The sequence below is a fragment of the Patagioenas fasciata genome, chromosome 7 (assembly GCF_037038585.1).
Source record: "Patagioenas fasciata isolate bPatFas1 chromosome 7, bPatFas1.hap1, whole genome shotgun sequence".
NCBI lineage: Eukaryota > Metazoa > Chordata > Aves > Columbiformes > Columbidae > Patagioenas > Patagioenas fasciata.
In genome coordinates, this window is record NC_092526.1 from 37,790,400 (window position 1) to 37,816,074 (window position 25,675).

Genomic DNA, 25,675 nt, shown 5'->3' on the forward strand with positions numbered 1-25,675 from the left:
CTCCCTATCCGAAACAGCAGTATCTTCACTTCTCAACACACAAAAAGATACCTTTCAAATCAACACAACTATCATAGCAACCAGTTTACAGTTATTACGAACAAACAATCGCTACAAGAGAGCCCCAACCTCACAGCACAGGATGGGGCTGGTTAAACAACTGGTGCAAATTTGTGACAAAAGATAAAATGTCACTCAGCACCATGATGCTGGCAGTGAAACCAGAGATGAAAAGAGGCACAGGTCACCAGCTGAACAATTTAGTTTAGCACTAAAGTTTCTACAAACTTCCTGGTGAGGGAAAGGGAAAAGAAAAACCCACACAGAATGAAGGGAAGTTAGATATATTTCCTTTTGGGTATCCCATATCAATCCTGCTTGCTCTCTTCCGCCACCTGAACACCACGCTCTCCAGTTAAATCACTGCAGGACAACTACATAAACTTCCCTTAGCTGTGTTTCTGTAAAACCACAACCTTTGCACACAAGGAGCCAGAGGATAGGCAACAGAAGTGCTCTATTGAGAAATGCTCTTAATTTTCTCTCTGGGACCCACTTTTTCTCAATAGCATCCAAATGCGTATCCTATACTAGTCTTCTGTTGCTTTCAAGACCCACCAGCTACCACGAGAACCTTTCTCAACAGCAAAGAACTTATGCAAATAATAGTTTGATAAAATATATAACTTCAGTAGAACTACAAGTAACATTTCTAAAACATGTTGCATCCTATTTGTCAAAGTCAAATGAAGACAGAATTCTATATACCTAATATATTTGTGGAAGTCGGACATGGTATTTTGAAAACACTTCTCTACGCCTCACTTACTGCTCAGTAGCATACCCCTAGAGCTATAAATCAAGGAAACACTCTCGTTTATCCTTAAAACAATCTTCCTATGTGACATACCCACACAAGTCAGGTATGGTGATTCCTCACGTACTAACATATGGAAAGATGCATAAGCCTAAAGAGCAGCAGCCACAAAAGGGTTAAGAGCCCAAACAGCTCCTTCCAGCTGCAGCTCAGACACACGATTGAGTTACTGTGGCTTAACAAGTTATTGTGTTTCTGCTGAGCTACTGTCAATGACCACATATGTATTCTCCCCCTGTGACAAACACAATGTAAAACGTCAGAGCCTGACACCAGTGACAGAGACACTGACAGGCAAAACCTGGCTTAAAAGAGCGCAGCACGCGCCAGGCTGCAGGAAGGGATGGGGACCGCATGAAGAACACTCCAGAAGAGCTGAGCAAAAGTGACTTTTGGAGCTTTTGGGAATGAGAGCTAGGAAAAGCTGTGGGAGATACTCCTCAACCAGGCACAAGCTGCCTGGGTGGCTGGGTTGCGAGTAGGGAGCAAGAAAATGCTGAAGCTTCTAAAACCAGTGCTCCGCACCCCTGTGAAAATTAAAATGCAGGACTTAATCTTACCAGCACAGTAGCCCAAAGAAGGCCATGGTTCACTAAAAGCCATGGAAACAACACACTGCCTTCAACTGGGAACAAACAGCAAGATACTGGATGCAGTCCAACCTGCGGTTCTGGAGGCCCAACTCCAGCCCCAGCCCAAAAGGAGCTTTGCACAGTGAGCCAGTGTCTCATCAGCTGTCACCTCGGATCAGGACAAAGCTGAAGCAGCATGTCCTCCTGACGCCCCCTGGCGAGGGACAGGGCACCTGCTGCCCAACAGGGGACATGAGAAGCAACTCGGTGGCACCAAGAGCTGCTGGGCCTGGTCACAGCGCAAAAACTGCAGGTGGGAAGCTCGGCCCGGGAGAGCCCGCGGGCTCTCTTGTAGAGTTCCAATGCTGCACTTCACAACAGTTTTGGATGGGGGGAACTGACCAAAATAGGCCCACAAGAAAAAGCACAGCCTTTCCTGAGGTGTTTGAATTCCTCCCTTGCACTCCCCATGAGCTCCAGGTCATCCTGTTTCTTCTGACTTTCCAGGGAAAAGTATAAAAATGATGCAACATTTTTTTATGTACGGTGCCCTGTCTATGCGCTTAGTACTGAGCAGAGCACAAAGAACAACATGCTTTGAGCCCCAAGGTGCCGACCTAAGTAGTTCAACACAGGGCAGAAAATGCATTTGCTGACCAAAACAGTGTATTTCACAAAGAGACCTTGTTTTGTGTTTCAGACAAATACAGCGATGTTTCTTGTAGGTGGATTAAAAGCAATAGACTTTGTGGAAGTGCAAACAGGTAACATGAATGAGCAAGATGCTGGCTAAGTCAATGAAAGATTTTCCCGAGGGAGAACGATGAGTAACAAGCAAACACAAAATGTGTAACAGAAACAGGGCCATAGGTCTTTTAGGATAATTTCCATTCTGTTCGCACTAAGAGGAGCAGAACAAGAGCAGCTAAGTGAGTGTGTGTACACTCAGTTTGAGCTATACCAAAACTCTGAAAAACGACTTGATCCTTCACAAGTCTTTGGAGATCATTGAGATGCTAAATATTCTTCCACTCATTTGGTTGTTCCCTGTGCAGAATAAAAGCTGCTGCAGTGCTCTTTTCCCCCCATTCATGTGACTCTCCCCGAGATCTACATGCCGCAACGATTACTCAATTTACATCTGATTTAGTGTCTTAATACTTCAACTGTGATTTTACATAACATTTCTGCTTTTGTCGCTCATTTACCTAATTCATACATATATTGAGTAACGGGTTGTCTAGAGGAAAGCAGCCTATTTCTGCAGGAGGTCATTTAGATTTCCATTGGGTTTAATGTTTTAATTCCTTTCTAGCTGCTAGCAAAATATATTTTGGTAACTAAAATCTTGTATTTTCATTCATTTGCATAATAGTGGACTGAATACATCCTGCCTTCAGATATTCATAAGCCATAATCACTAATGGGAATGGATATATTTCACTTGAATATCTGAGGAGATAATTTCAGTTCAGTGCTTTTAATTTTTTTTTATTTCATAATCGTTTTTCAGACAGGCACGGTCTATAATGAGATTAACGATCTTATTCAAACCTGCATCTTTTATCAGGAAAAGACTAATTTCTGTTTTTCAACCATCACCTAGGAAAAGTCTAGAGGCAGGCAAGTCTCATAGCCAAAACAAGAAAGACAAAATAAAAGAGAATAATCCACCTCTTGCCAGTAAATTGAGGACATCTGATACAGACTCATCAAGACTCAAACAATAACTCATTTAGTATTATCTTTCAGGGTGTTCTACTGGAGGCATATTTGTCGAAAACATCTTCCCCATGCGCTGTGCAAGTGTTTCTTCATTCCAGCTCGTTCTATTGTGCTGGATTTGAACATCTTCTCCCCCGTAATTAGTATTTGTAATTGTAAACAAGAACAGAAACTGTCTCGGAAATAAAATAAGAGGCAAGCCACAAATTCAAGAGAATAGAGACTGTAACTCGGGCTAAACAAGACAGATCTTACAACAGCATTAACCAGCTCAATAATTAAAACTACCAGGGCTAAACAGAAAATATCACCTGTTCTAGATAACTACCCCATAGCGGTATAATGTTGAACTGACCAAATAAACTGCCTTTGGAGTGATATAAGTGAAGAAAGGGTGGAAAGAAAAACCTAAGAAAGAGAGAGAGCTACACTCACCTTGAAATTAAAGATTATGACAAACTGAAGATGAAACATAGCCCTTTCATACCACAAAACAAGGAGCGTGAGCTTGGGATAGACAAGACTGAGCTCTTAACATTCTCCCATTTGCTTCAGAGGTGATGGGGAGTGATTACCCACTTACACAGGATCCTGCCCTCTAAAGAAAATCTTGGCTCTAATGATGTCAGTGCATTTTCCCCCACCCTGAGAACTCCAATGAGAACAGGATTTTACCTTTGCTGTTAAATCCGAGGAAGTTTTTCTCTTTTGTCCACATTAGTTGTACAGCGGGTGAAATGCAGCAGATTACAAAATGCCAGCTATCGGAAAAGACAACTACAGTATATACTGTATTTTTGCTAACATTGGCTCATTTTAGAACAAATAATCACAAAAAGAGAATCAAAATAACAGAGCACTCCTAGAAACCTGGATTTAACTTTGCTTCTATTGCAGCCATTCGGAACTTAATGTCAGGAATGGAAACAACACCAATTGCAGTCAAAGCCACAGATTCACCTCTCCAACTAAGCCAACAAGCAAATTATTTCAGAGAAGTTCATCAGACAAACAGTGAACAAGTATAAAGTAACTGCAGTACAGGTGCAGAAAAACTATGGGGAGACAGAAACACCAGCCTATGAACTTATTCACTGCCACTAACACCTCTGTTCAAGAACAGGAACAGTCTCCATCCGTCTGGAATTCACAGGTTGTTTTTAATTAGCAGCCCTGGATTAGAAAGCAAAACCCAACTTTGATTGCACAGGCAAAGCTCTAAGACTTTCAGGTACTTCGGTTTCACATCACTATGGAGAATTACAGATGCAAACTGATTTCCCGCCTGTCCATCCTCATGAGCTGTATTCTCGTTTTTATCCTGTAGGTGAAGGGGTCTGGGAACAGAATTCCGAGCTGTGGCACCACTTCGAAGTGCATGCCCAAGATTTATGATAGACTGTCATAAATCACATATGGAAGGGCAAGGAATGGAGTGCAGCTTCCAAGCCATTCTTATGCCCTAACTGATTTAGGGGGTAGGGAAGAGCTAATCTACACTTACTACTGCGAAGAAATCCCTAGGCCAGATTAATCTGCCTCCTAGAAAGCACTCTATTTCCAGGTGGGCGAGTACACTGGGCCAGTTTCACTTTATTAGTTTGGCCTGTAGAAGTTTCTAGCAGCGGTATTTCTGTTTTACAGTGTCATTTAAAAAAAAAAAAAACCAACCCTTTAAGTAATAAAACTCCGATGTGTACAGAACAGAACCGCTCACTGGCCCAGGCCGTTGCCCCTGAGCTGTTCTTACTTTTTAGGTGGGCAGGGGATACAGGTTGTGAAAACCAGTCTACAGAGCACCGTGAAACCAGTGTCTCAGTGAAGGGCAAACCGAGGATGCTAAATAGCCTGGATGAGAATTTGGGTGCTTAAATTTAGATGGCACGGCTATGACACCTGGAAGGTGCTATTTCCATCCATCTCTGATACCGGGAATAGCACTGAGAGTTAAACAAAAAGATCAGTTCCATGTGCCATTCTGTTATCCTCAGTTATTAATGTTCTCAAGCTAGGACAATCTGGGATCAACTCTCAGCCTAATGTTGTCTTAAAAATGTCCTCTAGCCACAGGAAGCAACTAAAAATTGGCTATTTGGCTCTAAATGCCACATCACAACCTGTGAAAGGCAGGTGAGAGCTGCCTACCTCAGCTCCTCATGACCGAACACCAACCTCTCAATGTTGGTGGGATGCTTTTATTACACGTTCTGGTATGCAGAGCAGCAGCGGGTCTGAAATGAGAATCATTCAGAATCAACGGGTTGGGATTAATCTGTCCTCCTGTCCAGCGCAAGTGCTGCCACAGTAATAAACAGAAATCTGATAACTTCATACTGTCAGCACAAACTGAAACTCTGACCTTGACCTGTGCAACATCATCCAGTAATTTTTTCATAACTTCAACATACCATACTACACGGCTATGATCTAATAAGAATCTAAAAGTAATTAACTGGAATTTTTGAAAACTGAAGCCTTAATCAAATATGTATTCTTATCAGAGTTGCAAGCCAGCAATAAATTGGGACATTTAAAAAACTGGGATCCAATCCAATCCGTGATCTGATCAGGGTTCAATGGTTATAATAAATTGGGAGTATTAAAACTGGGATCACATCCAACACTTTATTTTGTCTAAACCACAGGACCTAGCTGTGCTGCGAAGTCAGGAATACTCAATGAACAGATATACCATGTTGGATTAACCCTTAATAAATGACGATGCACAAGCCCAGGAGTCCCAAAAACATGTGGTTTAGTACAGAGCTTAATGGTGAGAAGAGCAATTACCAACGTTTTATCAGAGATCAATATGAACTATAAACAGCCATAATAATGCTTCAGACTTGGTAAGCGGATAGATAACACAGGCACAAAAGCTAAGACGGGGTCGCTAACAACATACGTGTGTATGGGCTCGCTCTAAGATGTACTCTGCATTTAAAAACCATACTTGGATTTTTGTAACAGCCTGGGTTTCAACTTTCGATTCAAAACAATTTGGCTTTTCTACCATACTACAACGCATGCAGCTATTCTTGTTTTTGTTTTGATTTCCAGTAACATACAAATTGTTTGTAATTAAATATAATGAAACAAATGCTGACAGAAATGGAATGGAGTTTCAGTCACAAGTATTTTCTTATATATAAGTGTCTCTAAATGTTTTTATTTCTGTAAGATACATTCCCTTCTATAGGGACCCTGCAGCTGCAACATTAAACCTCTGTTTACCAAATATCAAAAACATATGTATTGATTTTTTAACTATGGGAACGGGCAACAAGCATCAGAGCTGATAAAGAGAGAAATGCTCTTCAGTTGCTGGAAGGTTTAGGAAAATTAAAGGAAATTCATTCTTTAATATAAAAACTGAAACCATTTCATTTTCCCCAAATTTGAGATTCACTGTAACCTAAGCATTCAGTTTATTTGGAAAGCGAGGACCAGATGTTCCTTCTGCTTCTCCAACACTCTACTCAAAAAGATAATAATACAATTAAAAAAACCTCCGCATTCAACTCCAACGAGGACTACAAAACCAAGACACTTTTAACGGAACAACTAATTACAACTACAAACAAGTGCAGAGTATTACTTTCTACACAGAGTGCCTCCTTATCCACCAACTCATTCGTTACTTTTTAAAATCACCCCATTTTCAACAGGCGCTTCATTTTGTGAAATTTTACTCTAACATCAAGGAAATGTTTGACTTTGCTTGAAGAAGAGACTTTGGTCTCAGCAGGAATATTCCAGTAAAATAATCCTAAACAAACAGGAAAAAATGGTTTTCTTTCAATTCATAGTCACTTTATTTGCATTTGAAAGGCAAACAAATTATTATGTGTAAAACTCAAGTGCCTAATATATTTATCTAGTTTGTTCTACAATGGTTTTCGAACGTTAGAAAATTAAAAAGCAGCCCCAAATGAGTGGGGAAAAAGATGGAGGAAGGGAGGAAGAGAAATCTTGTTTTGATGGAAAGAAGGAAGAGGATCTCTTCCAGTGTTTAATAATGCAGTGAACATCTTGTTGTTAAAATGATAAATTCTTAGTAATTTATACAGAACACACTAAAAATACAGATTTGAGTCAGCTTGATCAAAATAAACCTCAGACAGCTTTCGCTTTTTCCTTTTATGGGCAGATTCTAGACCTTTGGAGCACATGCTTGATTACAGCCAAACTCTTTGAAGCATGAACAAAATGATGAGCTTATTTAAAATAGGGCCTCAGTCCAACAACCCACTTGACTTGTGTCAGGAAGGACAAACTACCACCAGCTAAGTCAGCCCTAAACTACCTGTGCCATGATGTTCTGACTTTCTCTCGTCAGCTTCTAGCGAGGCTGCATTGCTGTGGCACATGGGAAGTCGAGGGAGGTGGGGGGAGAAGAAGAAAACAGTGAAATTTAGAGGTGCTGACTTCATATTTGATTTGACACAGATAAGGTTATTCCTAAGCATGGAATGCCCAACATCCTTAACCACTTGAAGCCTGCAGAAGGAGCAGTCATAAAGTGCTGGCTTTGAAAAGGAAGGAGAGGCCTGGGGCTGAGGCCTGGAACAAATCCCTAGCCTGAAAGGGGTCTTTTAGGAACCTGGACAAGCAGCTGCACTGCTTGCATTTCAGATTCAGGATGCTTTTTCCCGCCCCCCCGCCAGATTTGCTGTGTTCTACCTCAACTATGAGTGCCTGGGGTCAGGCCAGAGCTTCCTGAGCAGCAACGAGCACAATGAGACCTTGATCTTGGTGGGGATTGCTGGGGAACAGAAGCGGTAAAATAACAATGTCAGCGTTTCAGCGCAGGATGCGGAGCTGCTTCGGAGAATGCAGAGTCACACTGAAAACTGAGAACAGGACAATGTGGAATAGAAATAGAAATCACTAAATTTATTTCCACGTTTTGAGGTTCAAATCTAAAACTTGGCAGCCCATAAAAGGGGTTGCCAGGCAGATCTATGCTGAGGACCAATGCGCAAGCAATCCAATCCTTTTGGGAAGCATCTGCACTACAGAGCGAGTGCTGTGTGTGCTCTGTCTGCACACGCCTACGAGCTCTAACACATTCTGGATGTGCCAGACTCGTTGCACATGCACTGTACAATTCCCTCCCTCTCTGCAAAGCAGGAAACCCAACTTATTCTGAGCAGGACGGACTTACACTCATAAGATCTGATGTTTCCTGCCAGAGTCAAATGAGCTTCTACCGCACATCCAGTCCATATTATGAACACATCTGACATTTCTGCACATCTGCAAATCTCGTCAGAATTTCTGAGAAAAGGCTGGAATTTTGTGAGATATTATTGTACCTATCCAATACCAGTCACAAAACGCTTTGCAAATGTTGGATAGGTGGCCTATTCCTGTAAACTGGAAATGCACTTCCTACCGAAAAATATTTCTCAGCTGAGATCCTGGAACAGTATTCTGTTTTTTGGAGAGCTGCCAAGCGCATATTGCATGCAAAACCAACATCCAAAACCAGGCGAGGCCCACAGCTGCTAAGATGCTGAAATGCACTTGATCATTAAGCCTGTCACACCCAGCCCAAAAATCAACTGCTCTGACCTCCTTCACTAACCTCCAACATCAATGGCTTGGTCTCTGAAAGAAACTGTTGGATGAAAAACCATAGTATCAGTTCGTACGACAGAACCTGAAATATCTAGGTAGCCAGCATTTAAGAAAACTGAAGTTTAAGCAAAAAACCCTGACATAAAATGGCAATTATTGAAGACCTAAACAAGAATTACTAATATAGCTAATCTTGGAAAGATAAAATTAGGTGCGTGTTTAAGTTAATGCTAAAAAAGGTTAAATGTTAGAAAAGCAATTTATATTTTGTTAAAGCTGTTAAATACAGGATTTGTTCACTGGTATTAGGGGACAAAACATGCTACATTTCTATCAACAGTTGCGTAGTCTGTTCCGCTGTTACATCCCCAGTAGTTTAAACATATCATTTCATTCTCAACGAGAACAGATTTGAAAACATGCCTGTGTTCTGGTAAGCTGCAGTGAAGCCTGGTTTTATAAATATGAGACCAAGTTATGCAGGACTGCAGCTAGTGAAGTCACAGAAGCAGAAGATCTATGGTGTGGATGTGCCACAAGGTTTCCTTTGCCAACGTGTGCATTAAAATCTTGGACTTGAATCACTTTACAGAATTACTAAATCTTGGGTCAGAGCTGTAAGACTTGTCTTCACTGTCTTACTGAGCATCATCACTGGATGAACAGCCAACAACTAAGCCAAAGGACTGCATTATCTTCAATCAGGTAATGTTTCCTTCCGCTGATTTTAATCCATTACCCAGACAGTTCTTACCCATACCTGAGAACCAGTTTCCTTATCTCATTTTTCACTAGGAAAGATAAAGTCTCTTCTGTTTTATGATCAACTCGGGAAGGGTTCAATAGCCAGCCTGTAAATAGCCTTATGTGGGCAAACATATACAGCCGTGCTCTTGCTTCATTTACAAAGCTGAAGCAAACTGCTTGTTTTTACAGTACATGTTGCATTGTTTTGATGATAATGTAGGCAATATTTCTTCGCCCCTCTTCTTTTTTTTTAAATTTTAATCCCTCAAACACAGATGTACTACCTGATAGAAAAGTGTGATACTTCTATTCTTGTGCATTATAGAAGAATCAAATAAGTGAGTTAAAAATATCATCTTGGTTCATCCAATTCTCAACACACCTGCTGTTCTCCATTTCAGTTGCAAACTATTCCAGGTCAAAACTGAAATCATTACTAGAGAAACCAGAACGATGAAGACATTGAGCTGCCAGTTTCTAATGCAGCCTTACCAAGTTACTGTCAATCACTGACTGTAATTTAAAAAAAAGCATACAACACTAAAGAAATATTAAGAACCATTATCTTGTGTCCAATTGGAACATTAGACCTCTAGACAGAAGGGTTCATGCCTTGCAGCCTGCCAAACATTTCAGTAAATGACACTGGCCCTTTAACAGATGGGATACATGCTTCCTAGCTTGCCAGGATCCTAATAAAAGACACTGGCTTCTTTAAAATGAAGGACACATACCTCTCAAATTGCCAGTATCCAAATTGGGAGTCAGCAGTTTAAAATAAAGGCACTCATCAGTCTGGCAAAATCAAGGACACGGCACAGAAATTTCAGAACAAATGGTACAAAGTTTCTCCTAACACAACTAAATACTTAACCACTGGCTAAGCATATGCAGTAGCAGCACTAGTGAAGGACAGAGATCTCTGAAAACTCACCCCATGACGTGACAACCCGTATTACTGCAACTTGGAAAGTCTTACGGCAACTGCAGACACCTCTTGAGAGCCAGCAAGTACAGGCTCTTTAACTTTTCTGATAGCAGCCATCAGAGGGAAACAAAGACCTTCTTCAACACACCATGAAGTACATCTGGTTGAGCTGGGGAACGGGAGAGAGGAGTTTGCTGAGCCTTGTCAGCACCTACGAAATATCCTCAGTTCCTCACCGGCAGACATGAGGCAAAGTAGAGAACTATAAATTCTCTTTGTCTGGAGTGATAACCAGGTTCCTAAGATTGGGCATGAAAAAGGAGTGTTTCATGAACAACACAGAGAACTGGGCATATTCGCATCAGTGGTTCTTTTCATTTCAGCCTCAGAACCTCACCTGAGAAATATGGCAAGTTTTTCATCTGATGAGCAAAGATGCTGCCACCAGTTACTCACCTTTCACGTTCATCTCTCATTTTCTCCAGCTCCTCCTCTTTAAGTATGCCTTGCTTTGCATTCCCCTTCTGATCAGTTTTCCCACTTTTATCTTCTTTTCTCTTTCCAAATCTGTTTAAGATATCAAGGAAGGAATCGGGAGAAAATAATTACTAGTAGAAAAAACAGTATTTATCTATCATAAACCACGGAAATTTTAGGCAATCAAAACACTGTGGACTTTTATCACAATCACTCGTGTATTTCCCACATTGCAAAATGGGCCATATACAATAGGAAGGATCCCGTACTTTCTAAAGCTATTGCTCGAAACAAAGCTTGAAAACCCCACCGAATCTGTGATGCAAGACACTGAAGGGCTGGACTATTAACAGGGCACAGTTTAAAGTTTTTCTTTCTGCCTAATAATATACTATCATGTAATATTTATGCTGTGAGGGTCCCTCCAGAGACCCCAATCCGTTTGGGGGTCCCGCTGTTCTGTACACTGTACAGATATGCATAATGTTAAGTCTGCTTTGCACAGCCTATAAAAGGTGACTGAGCTGGGGAGTTGCGTTTTATTTCTGATGGAGCTAGATGGAATACTGGGGTCAAGTATGTCAAATACACTCATGAATTATGGGCCAAAAAAGTATATAAAAAAACTTTCCTCCTCTTCCCCAGTTCGAAATGCGCAGATCCACAAGCAGAGTAAACGATCAATCTGTGTCTTCCCATGCAAATCAATGTCTCCTTCCATGCATTACAACAATGTAAAGGAAAGTATTAATAAGGGTTTCTTCATTAAATATACCACATTGCAAACCAACTAGTCTGACTCTAAACTGCAAACTCTTCTGCGAGTATCTGGAGCATTGCCGTCGTGATCTTTCTTCTACCCTTTATTTTTCCTGTCAGCCCAAACTGCCTCAAGTGGAATAGCTCGACTACTGTGCATATACTTAAGCTGTAAATCATTGACTTTAGGTTTCTCCTCTGACCAAAGCAGAAATCTTGCAAATACTCTGTCAGGCTCATATGTTAATGATCCTTTCTTTTGGGTGAATTTAATAATTCTGAGCTTATGGTCAAACAAAGTTCTTAGGGACTCTTGTAGCAAGTCTTTCAGACAATAAGAACTTGGTTAGAAAGGGAATGATGGGCATAAGAGACAGACGTGTAGCATTTGGTGCTTAGAAGAAAGGCAAATACTATAGGAAACAATTGAGATGTTTTATCATGGTTCTGCCACAGACTGTGCTACAGAGTAGGAAGAGTCACATCTCAGCACATGGTTTTCTCTTTCTTCTTCTCATATGTGGCACTAGAAGCTGTCTTACGTTCTATGAGGGAATCTTTATTCAAATATATGTGCACCTCATCTACAAACAACCTCCAATTCTTTTTTTATGGTCCCCACTCATTTCAGCGCTTCCAGAAAGATTGTGGATGCTTTCCACGCTTCAGTTTTTCCTAGGTAGAAAGCAGCAAACCGATGCCACTGCTGCTTTCTGACTTGTAGCAGTCCCAGGAGACCGCAGAGCCACAAACCGCATCCCAGGGTGGTGGTTGGGAAACACGAGAGACAGACAGAAGTTGTACACAGATACAAATGAAAAGGGCTCACAGGTACGAGCCGACCCAAGTGAAAAAGAACAACCAGATGAAACTCTGCATATATTGCTGTGCACAGAGGTGTGAGGCAGCCAAACAATAAATCACCTGGGGATGAGCAGGGGCAGCACCTGGAGCACCCCAGTTCTCCCCCCAGAGGCCGTATTAGCACTTCCATCTTGGTCATAATTCAGCTCCGGTACTTTGTTTATGCTCAGTCTGCCTGTTTTTCTCCTACAGTTTCAATTATGCGTTTGTGGAGCCTCATATTTGACTGTAGTACGTATTGATTTTGAAAACATTATTCTTGGGCATTTCGTATTGCTGCAGGGAGTTGAAGTTGGATATGTTGCTTACTCAAGAGAAATGTAAAAAAAAAAATCTTTAACATACACCCGTTACAAGTTTAGGTATTATTTTTTGCTTACCAGGGAAATACATTTTAAATAAAAAAAAAGTGACAATTTTGATTGTAATAACTGCCAGCATGACAAGTCTCAGCAAAAATAGCGCTGTTTGCTGATAGAGCTGCTCTTGCCACAAAACCAGCAAGTTCCAGTGTAATTATAAATTGGGAATAGTGAGTTTTTTTAACGAGAAAATTTTTTTCCTGTATTTTTTGCTTCAGATGGGATTTGTGTAGGTTTATAATTTTTACCTGATACGCTAAGTATACAGCACATCGCTCAAGGCTAGAGAAACGTTCAGATTTTTGGCCTCTTTTGCACGTCGTTACATCATAAAAATCCATTCTCTTTTATTATTATTGGAATGTTTTTCAGCTCAACAAGAATCTTGCGCAAACATTAAAAAATAAAAGCAGTGCGAATTTAACACTTAAGAAAAGCAATATAGAGTAGCAAACATTAAACTACAAAAAAAACCCACTACCTCTAAAATTTATGGTCTGCTTGCTGATATGTTCTAATTGCCACGGGCTTCTGACAATAAAATTAACTTCCACCCATTGTAATTTTGCATGGGTTTGTGCACTACAGGCTTAATAGTACTCTACTGCTTATAGGAAAAATAACAACAACAAAGTGGGAGCACTTGCTGCACAACTGGGTTTGACCCTGGTCTCACTGACATCAATGTGGGCCCCTCCACTGACTTCAACAAGGACGGGATAAAATCTACTGTTGAAATGGAATTAATCAAGTTTACATTAAAATTCTGTGAAAACTGAATGGCTTTAGGATTTGAAGTTTCCAGTTCTCCAGGGAACAAATAATTGGATTGTAGGAAAATCTGCCTTCCTTATTAATACCACTGACAGAAGAATAAAAACGTTAATGAAGAAATGTATGGCACACATTTGGAAAAGGTCTGTTTTGCCATACTGTGCATGGCAAAGTTCCCTTCAATTTAATACTTGTATTCTGAAAACCTTATGCAGCAAACCAAGAAATATAACCGGAAAACCTGAAAACAAATGGATGGGTTGCATCTTTTCATTCTACATCCATCTATAACCAATTTGCATGAAATGAAGTCACTGGTAATCATAACAAGCATAAAGAAATAATCCTGTATCTACCTAGGCTGCCTGCCCAGTTCTCTGATGATCCACTGTAACGCCTGGGAAGCACTGTTAATTAAGCTAAAGCCCTAATAACCTTAGTATACCTTTCAGTTGAGAAAATTAATATTCCGACTACTCATAGTTCTCCTGTAAACAAAAGTATAAAGGGATTTTCTTTATGTGATCAGACCTCAGAGTGATTCATTCTTATGCGATAAGCCCACATGCAACAGTTGCAAATGTGTTGTGTGAGAGTCAGGGACTATCCTATTTCTATCAATTCCAAAGGAAAATACAGGTGCCCTGCAAATAACTAACATTTTCCCCCTTAAAGGCGTTAAATGAATGAAGTCTCTGAATACCTAATGTCTTATTTTTACAGTATTTATTACCATTCCATTGGCTGTAGCATTAAAGCACACGTATGCTTCTTGTCAAGACTTCCAAGGGCTAAAATTAAAACAATTTTCTACAGACCTGCTCTGTTATACCTGGGATAAACGTCTGCTATGCAAGGCCTGAAGCTGTGGTCATGGCAACACTTCGTTTCCATGTGGAGCCGTGAGCTTCCAGATCTCAAACGTGTTGATATTTGCTTCAAGGATTACAAAGCAGGTTAGTCTATAAAGTCCCAGACTTTGGAGCAGAAAAACCATCTGGTGGGTGGAACTGAATTCAGCAATTTGTATTTCTTAGTTAAGTCTGTTGCCCTCGATCAGTAGGTGTCACTGCAGCTAACAGGGTACGTAACAAGAGTTGCAAACATCTGTAGGGCAATAATCCAAAAGGGCACAGAACACACTCAAGCGAGACACAAAGTCTAACAATGCCGTAAAATCTTGACATCTCCAGAAATGATCTGTAAAAAAGCCAGAGTGATTTGTAAAGTACATATAACAAAAGCTCTGGCTCCTAGTCATTTCACAGCAAATGGGGAAAAATGCCGAGATTATTAAAGTAGCTCTCCTATGAAAGACTTGAAATAACCCTTAAAATTAAATTTAAATGTAAGAATGAATGAACGAGCAAGAAAGATAAAGATACTAATAAGGTATGATTTTCAGATCCACACAGGGACTATAAAAGCCTTATTAACTGCCACTACCACCGTGTGTTTTAAGTTATTTTATCACTCAGCTTTACAGCAGAAGAAATACTCTAGAAGCAGTGCTGTACTTTGATTAATTACTTTCATACATACACTTTTACGGAGTATTAAACATTGCCATAAAGATCCTTAGAGAGTCAGACTTGTTGGTGATTACAGGCCAGGCTCATTTTACATTTATGTTAATAGCAGCATTAATGAAATAAATCTCGTACATTTTTAGTGGCTCTCTAACTACCTAAAAGGTTTGTTATTAAATGTTTACTTATTGGACAGAAGTACGCCGTTGAGTATTACACTAATGGGATCGGGAGCTTTGCAACAGCTGAAAAAGCTACAGAAAGCAGAGGACATATTTTGGCACAATATGTTTTGCCATTTTGAGAATGAAGCGCACACGGCAGGGCTTGGGTGACGCCGGTCAAATCTTTACCTATAGCCAAGTTGAAAATCATTCCAGGACGTAAGATAAACTTCGGGTAAAAGGGCAGCTCTGCATACGTAAGGTGAATTTTATAATTCCCAGGAAATACAAGTTTAGAGAACAGGTGAACTCCTGAAAAAGTTCCTCTTGTTAGTGTATTTCTCAGCTTGCCTACACTGTTTAAGACAGCTGTCCAAGGAAGGCTGCGATATGCAAGAAGGTGTACTAGTTATTGCATTATTGCCAATATTTTCACCTAGGCTCTTTCAACAGGTCATTGCATAAATATTTAATGCTATGGACAAGACGTATCATCCTTGTGAGGCTCCCAGGACCTTAAAGAAAACAGCTGTTCTAAGTCCTTGAATGGAAATTAGACGACTTTCCTTAAGCCATTAGAAATATCCAGCATATAAACTCCTAAGGCAGGAAATCCCAAACAGCAAAGGGAAAAATGACCTCACCTCTGATTTACTCTATCAATGAAGGCACATTTGTTAAAAATGTGACATGCTACAATTATTATTTGTATTTCACAACTGCAGCTAAACTTCATGAACGCAAAAATCCTCTTATTTAGCCATCTTCAAATTATTTTGGGAGATAATCCACGTTATTTTAATGCTACGACTGGAGTTAAGCTGGTTATGGTCAGCAGGAATAAGGTGGTTATGTAGAAAATGCAAATATGAAGAAACCCACATTATTAACACCAATATATGTTGCTCCTGTTACGTCTACATGAAGTGAACAAGTGCCTTTTTTGTATTTCGCTTTTTAAAGTTTACTGTATCAGGCTGCTGGAGTTAAGACTAAAATGACTGAGCTTCCAGATACAGCCTAATGGGAGAAAACTTATCTTTTTAACAACTCTGATTAAAGACAACCTCCCCCCACCCGTTTATTTCTTTGATGCCCAAATTAGCATCTTTTCTGCAGCATGCTGAATTAATTAGTACAGTGACAAAGAATTAGTCCAGATAAGATCAAAGCTGAAACCATATTTATCTGGAATTTGAAATTAAGAGCAGAGAGTATTAACCCTCAGCACTTCAAGGCGCTTTCCGCATGGCACACTTAGTAAGCCTTCCATGAGTTCATTCAAAATAAATCAACAGCGCGGCTTTTTTCTTCCCCACTGAAGTTTTGCTAAAAGGGGAATAAATTCACCATGAACGGGGAACTGCCTTTAATGCAGTCCCTGTACATGCTACTCATTATGTAACTTGTAGGCATCAGTAGAACAAAGCAAACAAAGCTGAGAAAAGACAGTTAATCACATTTGTATTAATGCCTGGATCATCACATTGTTCACAGACTTAAGGGCTAATGAAAGAATTCCCAGCACCAAAGCTGAGAAGCCGCCTGCAGTAACACCTCACAGGTAAATAATCCATAATCTTCAATGGAGAGGGAAACGAAATGTCAAACAGAAGCCCTAAATTACACAGTGAAGTTTACTCGGAGAGTATCAGCCATGTGGACAGCAATAAAAGAAAATCTTCAGTGCTGGTGTCATTGTCTTGGATATTATCTGTGTTTCGCTACCAGATAAAAGACTGGAGCCTGTTTGTTATGTGAAATGCGAGAGTTCCTCTTCTGCCTAGAGACTGCAGAACAAAGGTGATCTAAATAACCACCTGAAAATCTTTTCACCCATCACCTTCCCGAAGCCCCGCATCCTTATTTTTTAAATGTGGAAATTGTTCTTCATTTAGATAGAAGTGAGTTACTGGAACTCATTCTGGTAATCAGGTATGAGGAAATCCTCACCAGTGGGGCAGTTCTGCCCTTCTGTACCATGTATCAAATCTTGCTTCCGCAGCATCGGAAGTGACACAGGACAAATAACCAAAGAACATGATGGTACCGTAAGACTTGGGCCGCCTGAGTTTGGTTGCTGCAAACTCACAAAGTCCATCTACTGAACCAACAGAGCGGAATAACTCTCCTTGGCTACTATGTAAATACAGACAACATAAGGCAGCTACGAAGGGTCATCCTTCATATTTCAAGGAACTTATTTTTGGAAAACATGCTGAGGTGTTCTTGAGTGTCGGAGAGAGCGTTTATGAAGAGGGGTCACCACTGTTATTATCTGACCAGGAAAACCATGCTGCTGAATGGCAGCTATTCATCTGTTTCCATGAAATGATGCTTCAATCATCCGATCGCCATGTTGCTGCCCTTTTGGTCCCCAGTACGAGAATTCTGCATCCCACATCACATACGTCAAGCAATAAAAACCCGCAGCAACAGCGCACAGCTGTGATTTACAGCTTGAGCAGAAGAAGGAAAAAATTGATTTATAGTCTGTGTAGTGTAACAAGCCCTGCCTGCTTGTCCACCAGACTGTGGAATTACCCTCCACCCACATAAGGAATTATTCCCATATATTATTATTTTTCTCTGCTTTCATACATCAGCCATGGCTTGGGCATGGTAACTCCATATTCAAAGCAAAGGAAAAGTACCAGAGTATTAAGCCCCCAAACTCTTTCTTAATTTCCACTTCACAGTCACCCATTTTCTCATCTCTCCAGCAAAAGAATGGGTGAAGCAGGCAGTGTGTCTCTTGTGTGTCTCTCTTCCCTATTACTAACCACACAACCCCAGAATTCACCAAAATATCAACTACATATGTATTGATACGTATTATGCATGTTTATACCAAAAAGTACTTTTGATTCTTTTCTCATATCATAACTCTCACGGTATTTGGTGATTTTCTTAGCATTTCAGCTACTGAGGCACTATATAAGAATCTCCACTTGTACGACAGAAGTTTTGCTCAGCCCTCTTGGTTATGGAAAAACAATGTGCAACTGCGACATTACCAGCACCGCAGATACAAATCTTACGAGGCAAATTGAATACATTTGCAAAAAAATTTAAAAAAACCCAAAAACCTGCTCCATTTGCACTCAGAGCCATGATATTTCAAGGCGTCGGACTTGATAATCCCCTCACCACTGCAATACTCACCTTCTCAACCAAACTGTGTGCTTTCCTCCCCTTACACACCACAGTGGGAATTTGTTGGGGCTGATCTGACCTTCATGAAGTGAAACCACTCATGGCATATAACGACTCTGTAACCATCAATTAGTGTTGAGCATATATCATCATATCCATTTGACAAATGAAGAAACTGAGGCAGGGAGGCTAAAAATGACATGCCCAGTTTAAAACGCTGTATTTTCTTTTTTCAATAATTGAAGGGATTATATGCCAACATTTTTGTTCCGAACAGCCTTCTTAAACCTTATTGAGGATATTTTTCTGAGTGGTAAAAGGAAATAAAATCAGATTTATGATTGAGCACTGCTTCACTGAGCAAGTTAAACTTTGGAGCAACACTATGAAGCAGGAGGATCTGTGCAAGTGACTTGTGTATTTGGAAAAAAGTAAAAAAAATACCGCTACAAACGGTAAAAAGTAAATGGATTTTTAAAAGTAGTTTTAGTTTTTGAGTATTATTCTAGGATATTTTTAGAAACCCAGATAATTATTATTTTTAAAATGTTAATGGCATGGAGAGATGCAATGACCGCAATGACTTCTTTGATGAACTCTGAAATCCCAGCAACTACTCAAGCCTTATTTACTGAAAGTGGACCAAGAATCTTTCCTGTGTAAAATAACCTATGACTGAGCACACAAGCAGGAACCTACCTGTTTTAACTTGGTCATTTTAACTTGACTAACCACCTCAGAGCTATGATTACGTTATCACTGCACATCTACCCGCCTCATTTTCCAACTGGTTTGCTACGTTTTCCCCTTGATTATTTCCCCCCCAGTCTCCAAGTTCTCATTCATTTTCTTCTTCTCTCCTAACACACTCACTCTCTCCTTGCTCCACACTCGTTTCACGTGCTACAGAGATACTTCTTCCTGGAGATGCCTGCTGCAGATGCATGAAAGGAACACGCGTACTGAAAACCAGCGCTCCTGCCCCTGAGACACCCGCAGCAATCCCAGCAGAGACACGCAGAGATTTCCGCAGCAGCCGAGCTACCAAACCCCGTCTCCGCTCTTTCTCAGCGGGACGCATTCGTCCGTGTTTGAGCTCTGCACTGCTCAGAGCACTGGAGAAACTCTGAACTAAGAGTGAGTGAAGAGACTCTTCCGAAGGGAGACATAAGAGAGAGATGGTTCTTACATAGGAAAGGGAGGTTGTAAAGGCAAAGAAAAAAAAAAAAAAACTAAGATCACTTGGTTTTAGGTTCCACAATGAACTTCTAAGGTTGAAGCATCACAAATTCCACCTCTGCCTCTCTGCTATAGCTGACATTTTTACAAAGCAGAAATATTCAAAACAATGCCAAAATAAGAGTAGAGCTACATATGCTGTATTTTGAAAGATGTGTTTTGGCATAATAAATAATAGATGGTTTTGCATTTTTAAACTGTCAAAATCAGTCCGTCTTATAAATAATACCTTCCCTCTCTAGCCTTGGCTATTGTACATTACTAATTAGACAGAGTAGTTTGTGGTTAACAGCCTTCCTTACAGATTTCTTATTAGCTTGTATACTCTTTTCAGTAGAATGGTCCTAATGGTGAGATCTGCTGGAGGCCAATTGCATGAAGCCACTGAGGGGAGAAATCTGTTTGCCTGTCAAAACAGCGCCTATCAATTAGAACTGTAAATGTGATTCCTTTAAGTGTCTCAGCTGTGATCTCCGGTGATGGATTAGGGGGCTGAATCACTTTCATACTGTACTCAAGGAAGCTTTCAGACAAACACAAAACAAATTCACCATTATTTTTCAGCAAGTCCAGAAGAACCGGTCGAACCTCTCAAAATTCCCTCCGCTGTTTTCCCAGAAAATCCCAGCTCTAGAGCATTTTGTGTGGCATACTAGCAAGACTGATACTAGATTACTCTGTGGTTTCCTTAGGAAAATGTGGCTTAGGATAGCTATAGCAACAGGAAAAAAACCACAACAACAATTAGGTTCCTGAAAGACACGAAGCATCAAAAAAGAAGCAGTGATTCCACTGTTCGCTGCTCTGGGATGCAGCCCTGGCGCACAGACAGCAATTTCCCCTTTGATACAAGCACCCAGTTCTCATTAGCATCAGCAAGAGCTGCGTGGACACACTGATGTGAATATGTTCCCCTGTATTTTGCAGGAAATTAACACCACTCACTTAGGGACTGAAGGAAGCACCTTGTCACTCCCAGGAAGCCTCTGTGCCAGTTAATTAAGCAAAAACCTCTGCCACAAATCTCAAGAGGAAGCTCTTCCCTGTTCTCCTCGGTGCAGCAAAACTGACACGAAATAACACGTCAGAAGTAGGACATGGGAAGGGGTGATGTTCAGGGAGGATGAAATGCCTTTGCCAAGGTCTTGTGCCACCAGGTTTTCGCAGATTTTCAGAACAGTTATTAGAAATCAGACTGATTTCTTATAGCTGAGTTTAAGCTTTAAGAACGATTTAAGAAAGTGACTAATCAATTCAGGAAAAAAGGCAAAGGACTCCACCGTACTCACACAATGTGGCTCTGGCAGCTGGAGGACAAGGGTTCAGGATGGGGAAGGTTTCATCCAGTTGCTACACAACAGACTCATACGGTTGGGAAACCAGACTGAACGTATTACAAACCTTTCCTCAACGCCACTTCGTAAGTAAGGAATAAATAACAGAAATAAGTGACTGAAATTTGTAGTCAACTATATGAAGTACACAGCTCTGTGATATCTGCTCTCAATAGTATTGCTCATGAACTATGCGCCAGAAACTTTCTTTATAAGGTTTCAGTGAAGACCTGGCAATCACTTCTGTTTCTTGAACTGTAAAAGCAGTAATTCTGGAGCAATCAGAGAAATACATTTGACTGGATAAGGTCAGAGAAAATTGCTAGAATAGTGTTTAAAACCATAAAGTACTTCATTTTGCTGGTTATTACAACCACATAGCTTGAAGTTGCACAAACAACATAAACAGCCCAGGTTCCCCAAACGTTTTCCTCCTTGCACATTTCTTGCCTTTCACACATTGACTCCCCATCACAGATTTTTTATAAAGTATTTTTAGAAAACTTATTTATTATTGGTGTTTATATTGCCAGGCTGTTAATTTGTGTGTTACAACGTAGGGAAAAATCTTTCTTGTTCAGATACAGCGATGCTTTGTTCACCGCACAAAGGCTCTGACTACTTTCCATGTCCTAGGGTTATATTCGCTCATTCCACTATTCACAGCACTAAACCACTGCTGCAATTTTTACCTAGCGACCAAAGTGAGCTCAGATACCTTACAAATCCTGCACGTTATCATCTCGGCATAAAAAAGTCAGTCTGAAAAAGAACTTAATTATGAGGGTGATAAAACAAATGTTTAATCCAAAGCCCACAGCAGCATAGAAGGCTGAAGAACACTGATGAAGTCTGTCACTCATTTCATTAACATTTCTGCTACAGGAGATGCCAGGAGAAAACAGTATCACTGAATAAAAACTAAATGGTGTTGACAAAAAAAACCCTACTCAATGAAGTTCGCTCTTTTTTGATTCCAAACTGTGCCTGATTCAACCACAATTTCTCCTGTATGCATTACTTATTATCCGTTCTCCATCACACTATTTGTAGGGAAAAACTCCGGCGTACAAGTTGCCCATCAACCCAACGCAATCGGTATTCATTACAACGAACGTTCTTCTTATTCATCATTAACTGCAACTGATCACACGTATTGTTTCTGCTTCTTCACTTGATAACTCATTGTTTCAAAACCACCTTCACAAGCAGAGGGGAACAGAAGCCACTCTGCATTTCTTGAACAAACATGTTTTGGCCGCAGGCCCGAAGATTTACTGCATAAAAAACCCCCACAACTGTATGAACACAAATTTCACCACCCGAATGCTCAGAGTTGTCGTATTATGTTTAGCTGAAAGTATTTAATCTGTAAAACAATTAGAGACTTGACTGTGAAACAACTAAAGCATCTGCATTTCTGTTCCTCTGGTTGTATCCTTGGCCTTCTACCATGGGAAAAACTGAGAAGAGTGCCCAATTTATCAACTAGCAATCATATACCACTCATTTGCATTATTTGATCTCTCTATATCACTGCTTCTTTTGATTTATCAGATATGACATTTAAAACAGATTTTTTGTCATGATAATTGAGCTGTCTTTGTACTCTCATATTATTGCTGTGCACCTAGACAACTGCACCAAAGATGTACAGAATTTAGGATGAAGCTGCATTATTGATTTATAGAGCCACAATGCTGTTATTTTGTCATGGTCTTATAACTAAAAAGCCTGGCCTCAATTTTGCTTTTCTTCTCACATGGGGAAATGAAACTCTTCTACCCCTTTCCCTCCAGCCATACAATTTCCTGCCACATTCTGTCTCTTGTACATCACTTGTACCGCTGTCACTTTTCCAGCTGCTGCTGAATAGACAAATATCACCACAAATACAGCCCACTGATCCTTGGAAAACAGAAGCAACAGGATATAGGAAGGTAAAGCAAAAATCATGGTCAAACCCAAGGTCCTGAATTTCAATAACGGGAAAGCTGTACACCTGGAAAAAACACTCCCCCAGGTCCACTCGCAGCAGCCGGAATTAACCACATCTTTTGTGCGTTAGACATTCTTCCTCTTGCAGTTGGCTGGCATACTCTCTAAATAAGCAGAGTAATAAAAGCCAGTTAATGGCCCAGTGCTGCTATTGGAAATCTTTAACAAAAATTGCTAGTATTTAACAGATTAGTTGAAATTTGGTTCCGAATAGGGGACTTTCATGTTATGCAGAGGACAGTGAGAATTTTCTCTTCTATAATGTGGCTAGTTCTGAAACTGAAATGGAAAGGGGATGAAATAGAGATACCTAAAGGTTCTCATCTTGCTCAAGAAATATCCAGAAGGTAGAATACGAGAGTCTAAGAAGCAAAATGTGGACAAGGGAAGAAAGTAAACAACACATTTGACTGCACCAAGGTGCAAAATATTTGGATGTTGTTGATTTGAATACAAAAGAACTCAGATGGGGTATCCAGTATTAACCAAAAAAAAAAAAAGGACAAGGAAAATAGACATGTGGGATGAAGAAACATCAAGGACCTGTGTGACTTCTGTTGTGGGGGAAGAGAAAACGTTAGTATTGAGATAGGAGTCCAGTACAACCAATGTCTGTGCCTTAGATGTCTTGACCTGTAAGTTAATTTAATTTCTGCTAACTACACTTTTAAAACACGTATTTAGTGGGCACTGCATTCCAATTTGTCTTATCAGCAGGACTAGTCAAAAAACAAATATATAAGGAGGTCTGGGAAATCCCTTCTCCTCTTTCCAGTACTGACTCTCCTGAATCTGAGCACGGGCTTTGTGCGCCCGTGTGGTTCCAATCACGGCACGTGCTAAGGAATGTTCATTTCCCTGCGGCGGGGCCAAAGGAGAAAGTTCTACTTCATTCCAGCCCATCTCTTTAATTCCCCCAGAGGAATTCACCGTTTTCAAGAACAGCTGCTTGGAACAAATGCAAACACTGTGTTTGTCCTGTGGTATTAAAGTTATCGCACCTGAGAAACTCCATGTCTCCTTTCTATTAAAAAAAAGGTATTTCTCAGATGCATTACTTTCCCAAATATCAAAGAGAGAAAACTGGTTGAAAATAATCTCAGTGCAACTTTATCAAGGCACAGAAAAGTCCTTCTAAGAGGAAAATGATTAAGATATACCAGGAAGGGCCTCTCATCATCATTAAATAGTAACTTAAGCATGGGATTTAACTTAGCCAGACCACTTATGCTACTAATGACCTAATTTTTTGAACCAATCTTTATCACATCCCTTGATGTTCCAGAAATAAAGCAAGCTCTACTGAATCATAACCCTTCCCGAGAAACTGCTGTGTTCCTTGCTTTCTGAACCTTATAGCTAACCCCAAATCAGGACCCCAAATAACTCAGCAACCAGTATTCACAAGATGAAGACTCGTAAGTCCCGCTTAAATACCATTTGTTACTGAGAGCTCTTCATCAAGCTAACACTAGCTGGAATTCTCCACTTTGAGACTGACTGGAACATTCTCTTATTTGAGGACCAACATCTGTGAAACGTACTGAACTTGGAGAACTTGGTCCAGAGTTCAGTGATGTTCAGAGAAAAATGTTTTCTTCAATTTTTTTATTTGTATTTTTTTGTATTGTAGAAGACAGGAAGGAAAAGAGGGAGCTGATGCAGATTGATGCTACAGTCGAAAAGCACATGATAATGACTACGAAGAGATTCAAAGCTTTCTAAAAAATTCTAAGATGAATTACATATCAAAGTAAATGCCTTAAAACAGCACTGATGCTAAAAATGCAAGCTGTCCCCTTATTTCCTGGCAAGTCATCAAACACTAAGACAGAAGAGACGGCTGAACTCGGTGGGATGGCTCAGCCTCTCTCATGTATTCACCATCACATACACTGTGTGATCTCTTCACTCTACCAACACAGCCAAAGTTTAATCCGTGTGAATAAGTTAATGTGTCAATTTCTATGACTCTCTAAAGCTCATTAAACCCTGCAAAACTGAAAAAAAATAATCATGCTTTCAACAGGCTTTTGCCACTGGCGTGCAACATACCCCCCTCCCCGTCCCTCTTCTTCATTTTGCTGATAAAGGGTGTTTTCCAAAGGCACAAAGTTTGCCCTCCGCAAAGCTGCAGAGATGGCAGCTCTCTCTCGCTGCCCCATGTGCCTTCTAAGCCTTTGCACCAAAGGAACAATGAATTTTCTCCTGCAATATCTTAGAAAAGCGATTATTAGGAAAACAGTGACATTTCAGAACTGCAATGCCTCAGAACTTCCGCTGGGCAAGGGCTGGAAGTCTTGGGTTGAGGTAACAAGCTATAGTAGCCACTATGAGATTAACCAATTTCCAGCTATGCTGCCTGCATACTGATAAAAGGTTATTTTCCTCCCCCTCTCTTTATCAACAAAAATAAGTCAGCATTGGAACAAGTGGAACTAAAATCAGAATAAACAAGACTGTTTTGATCTGACGTTAATTGTATAGTAGAGCTTGCTTAGTACAATGAGCAAATTGTGCATGCCAAAGCTGAAGAAAAATACATACAGTATGAAATTTTTTGCTCCCACCTGCTTTTACTTCAAGA

General features: G+C 40.3%; 1 protein-coding gene across 5 annotated transcripts in view; it reads right to left on the reverse strand.

Annotated features, from left to right (window-relative positions):
* The window catches only part of PARD3B (par-3 family cell polarity regulator beta), a 364,942-nt gene that overhangs the window by 81,707 nt on the left and 257,560 nt on the right, over window positions 1-25,675 (reverse strand). For all 5 annotated transcript variants that reach the window (XR_011740105.1, XR_011740106.1, XR_011740107.1 and 2 more), the window contains one exon: window positions 10,889-10,999. Coding sequence is in view for 2 of the 5 variants with exons in the window: in XM_065840472.2 (XP_065696544.1) it covers window positions 10,889-10,999 (111 nt within the window). In the remaining 3 variants the exon portion in view is untranslated. The remainder of the gene's footprint in view (window positions 1-10,888; window positions 11,000-25,675) is intronic.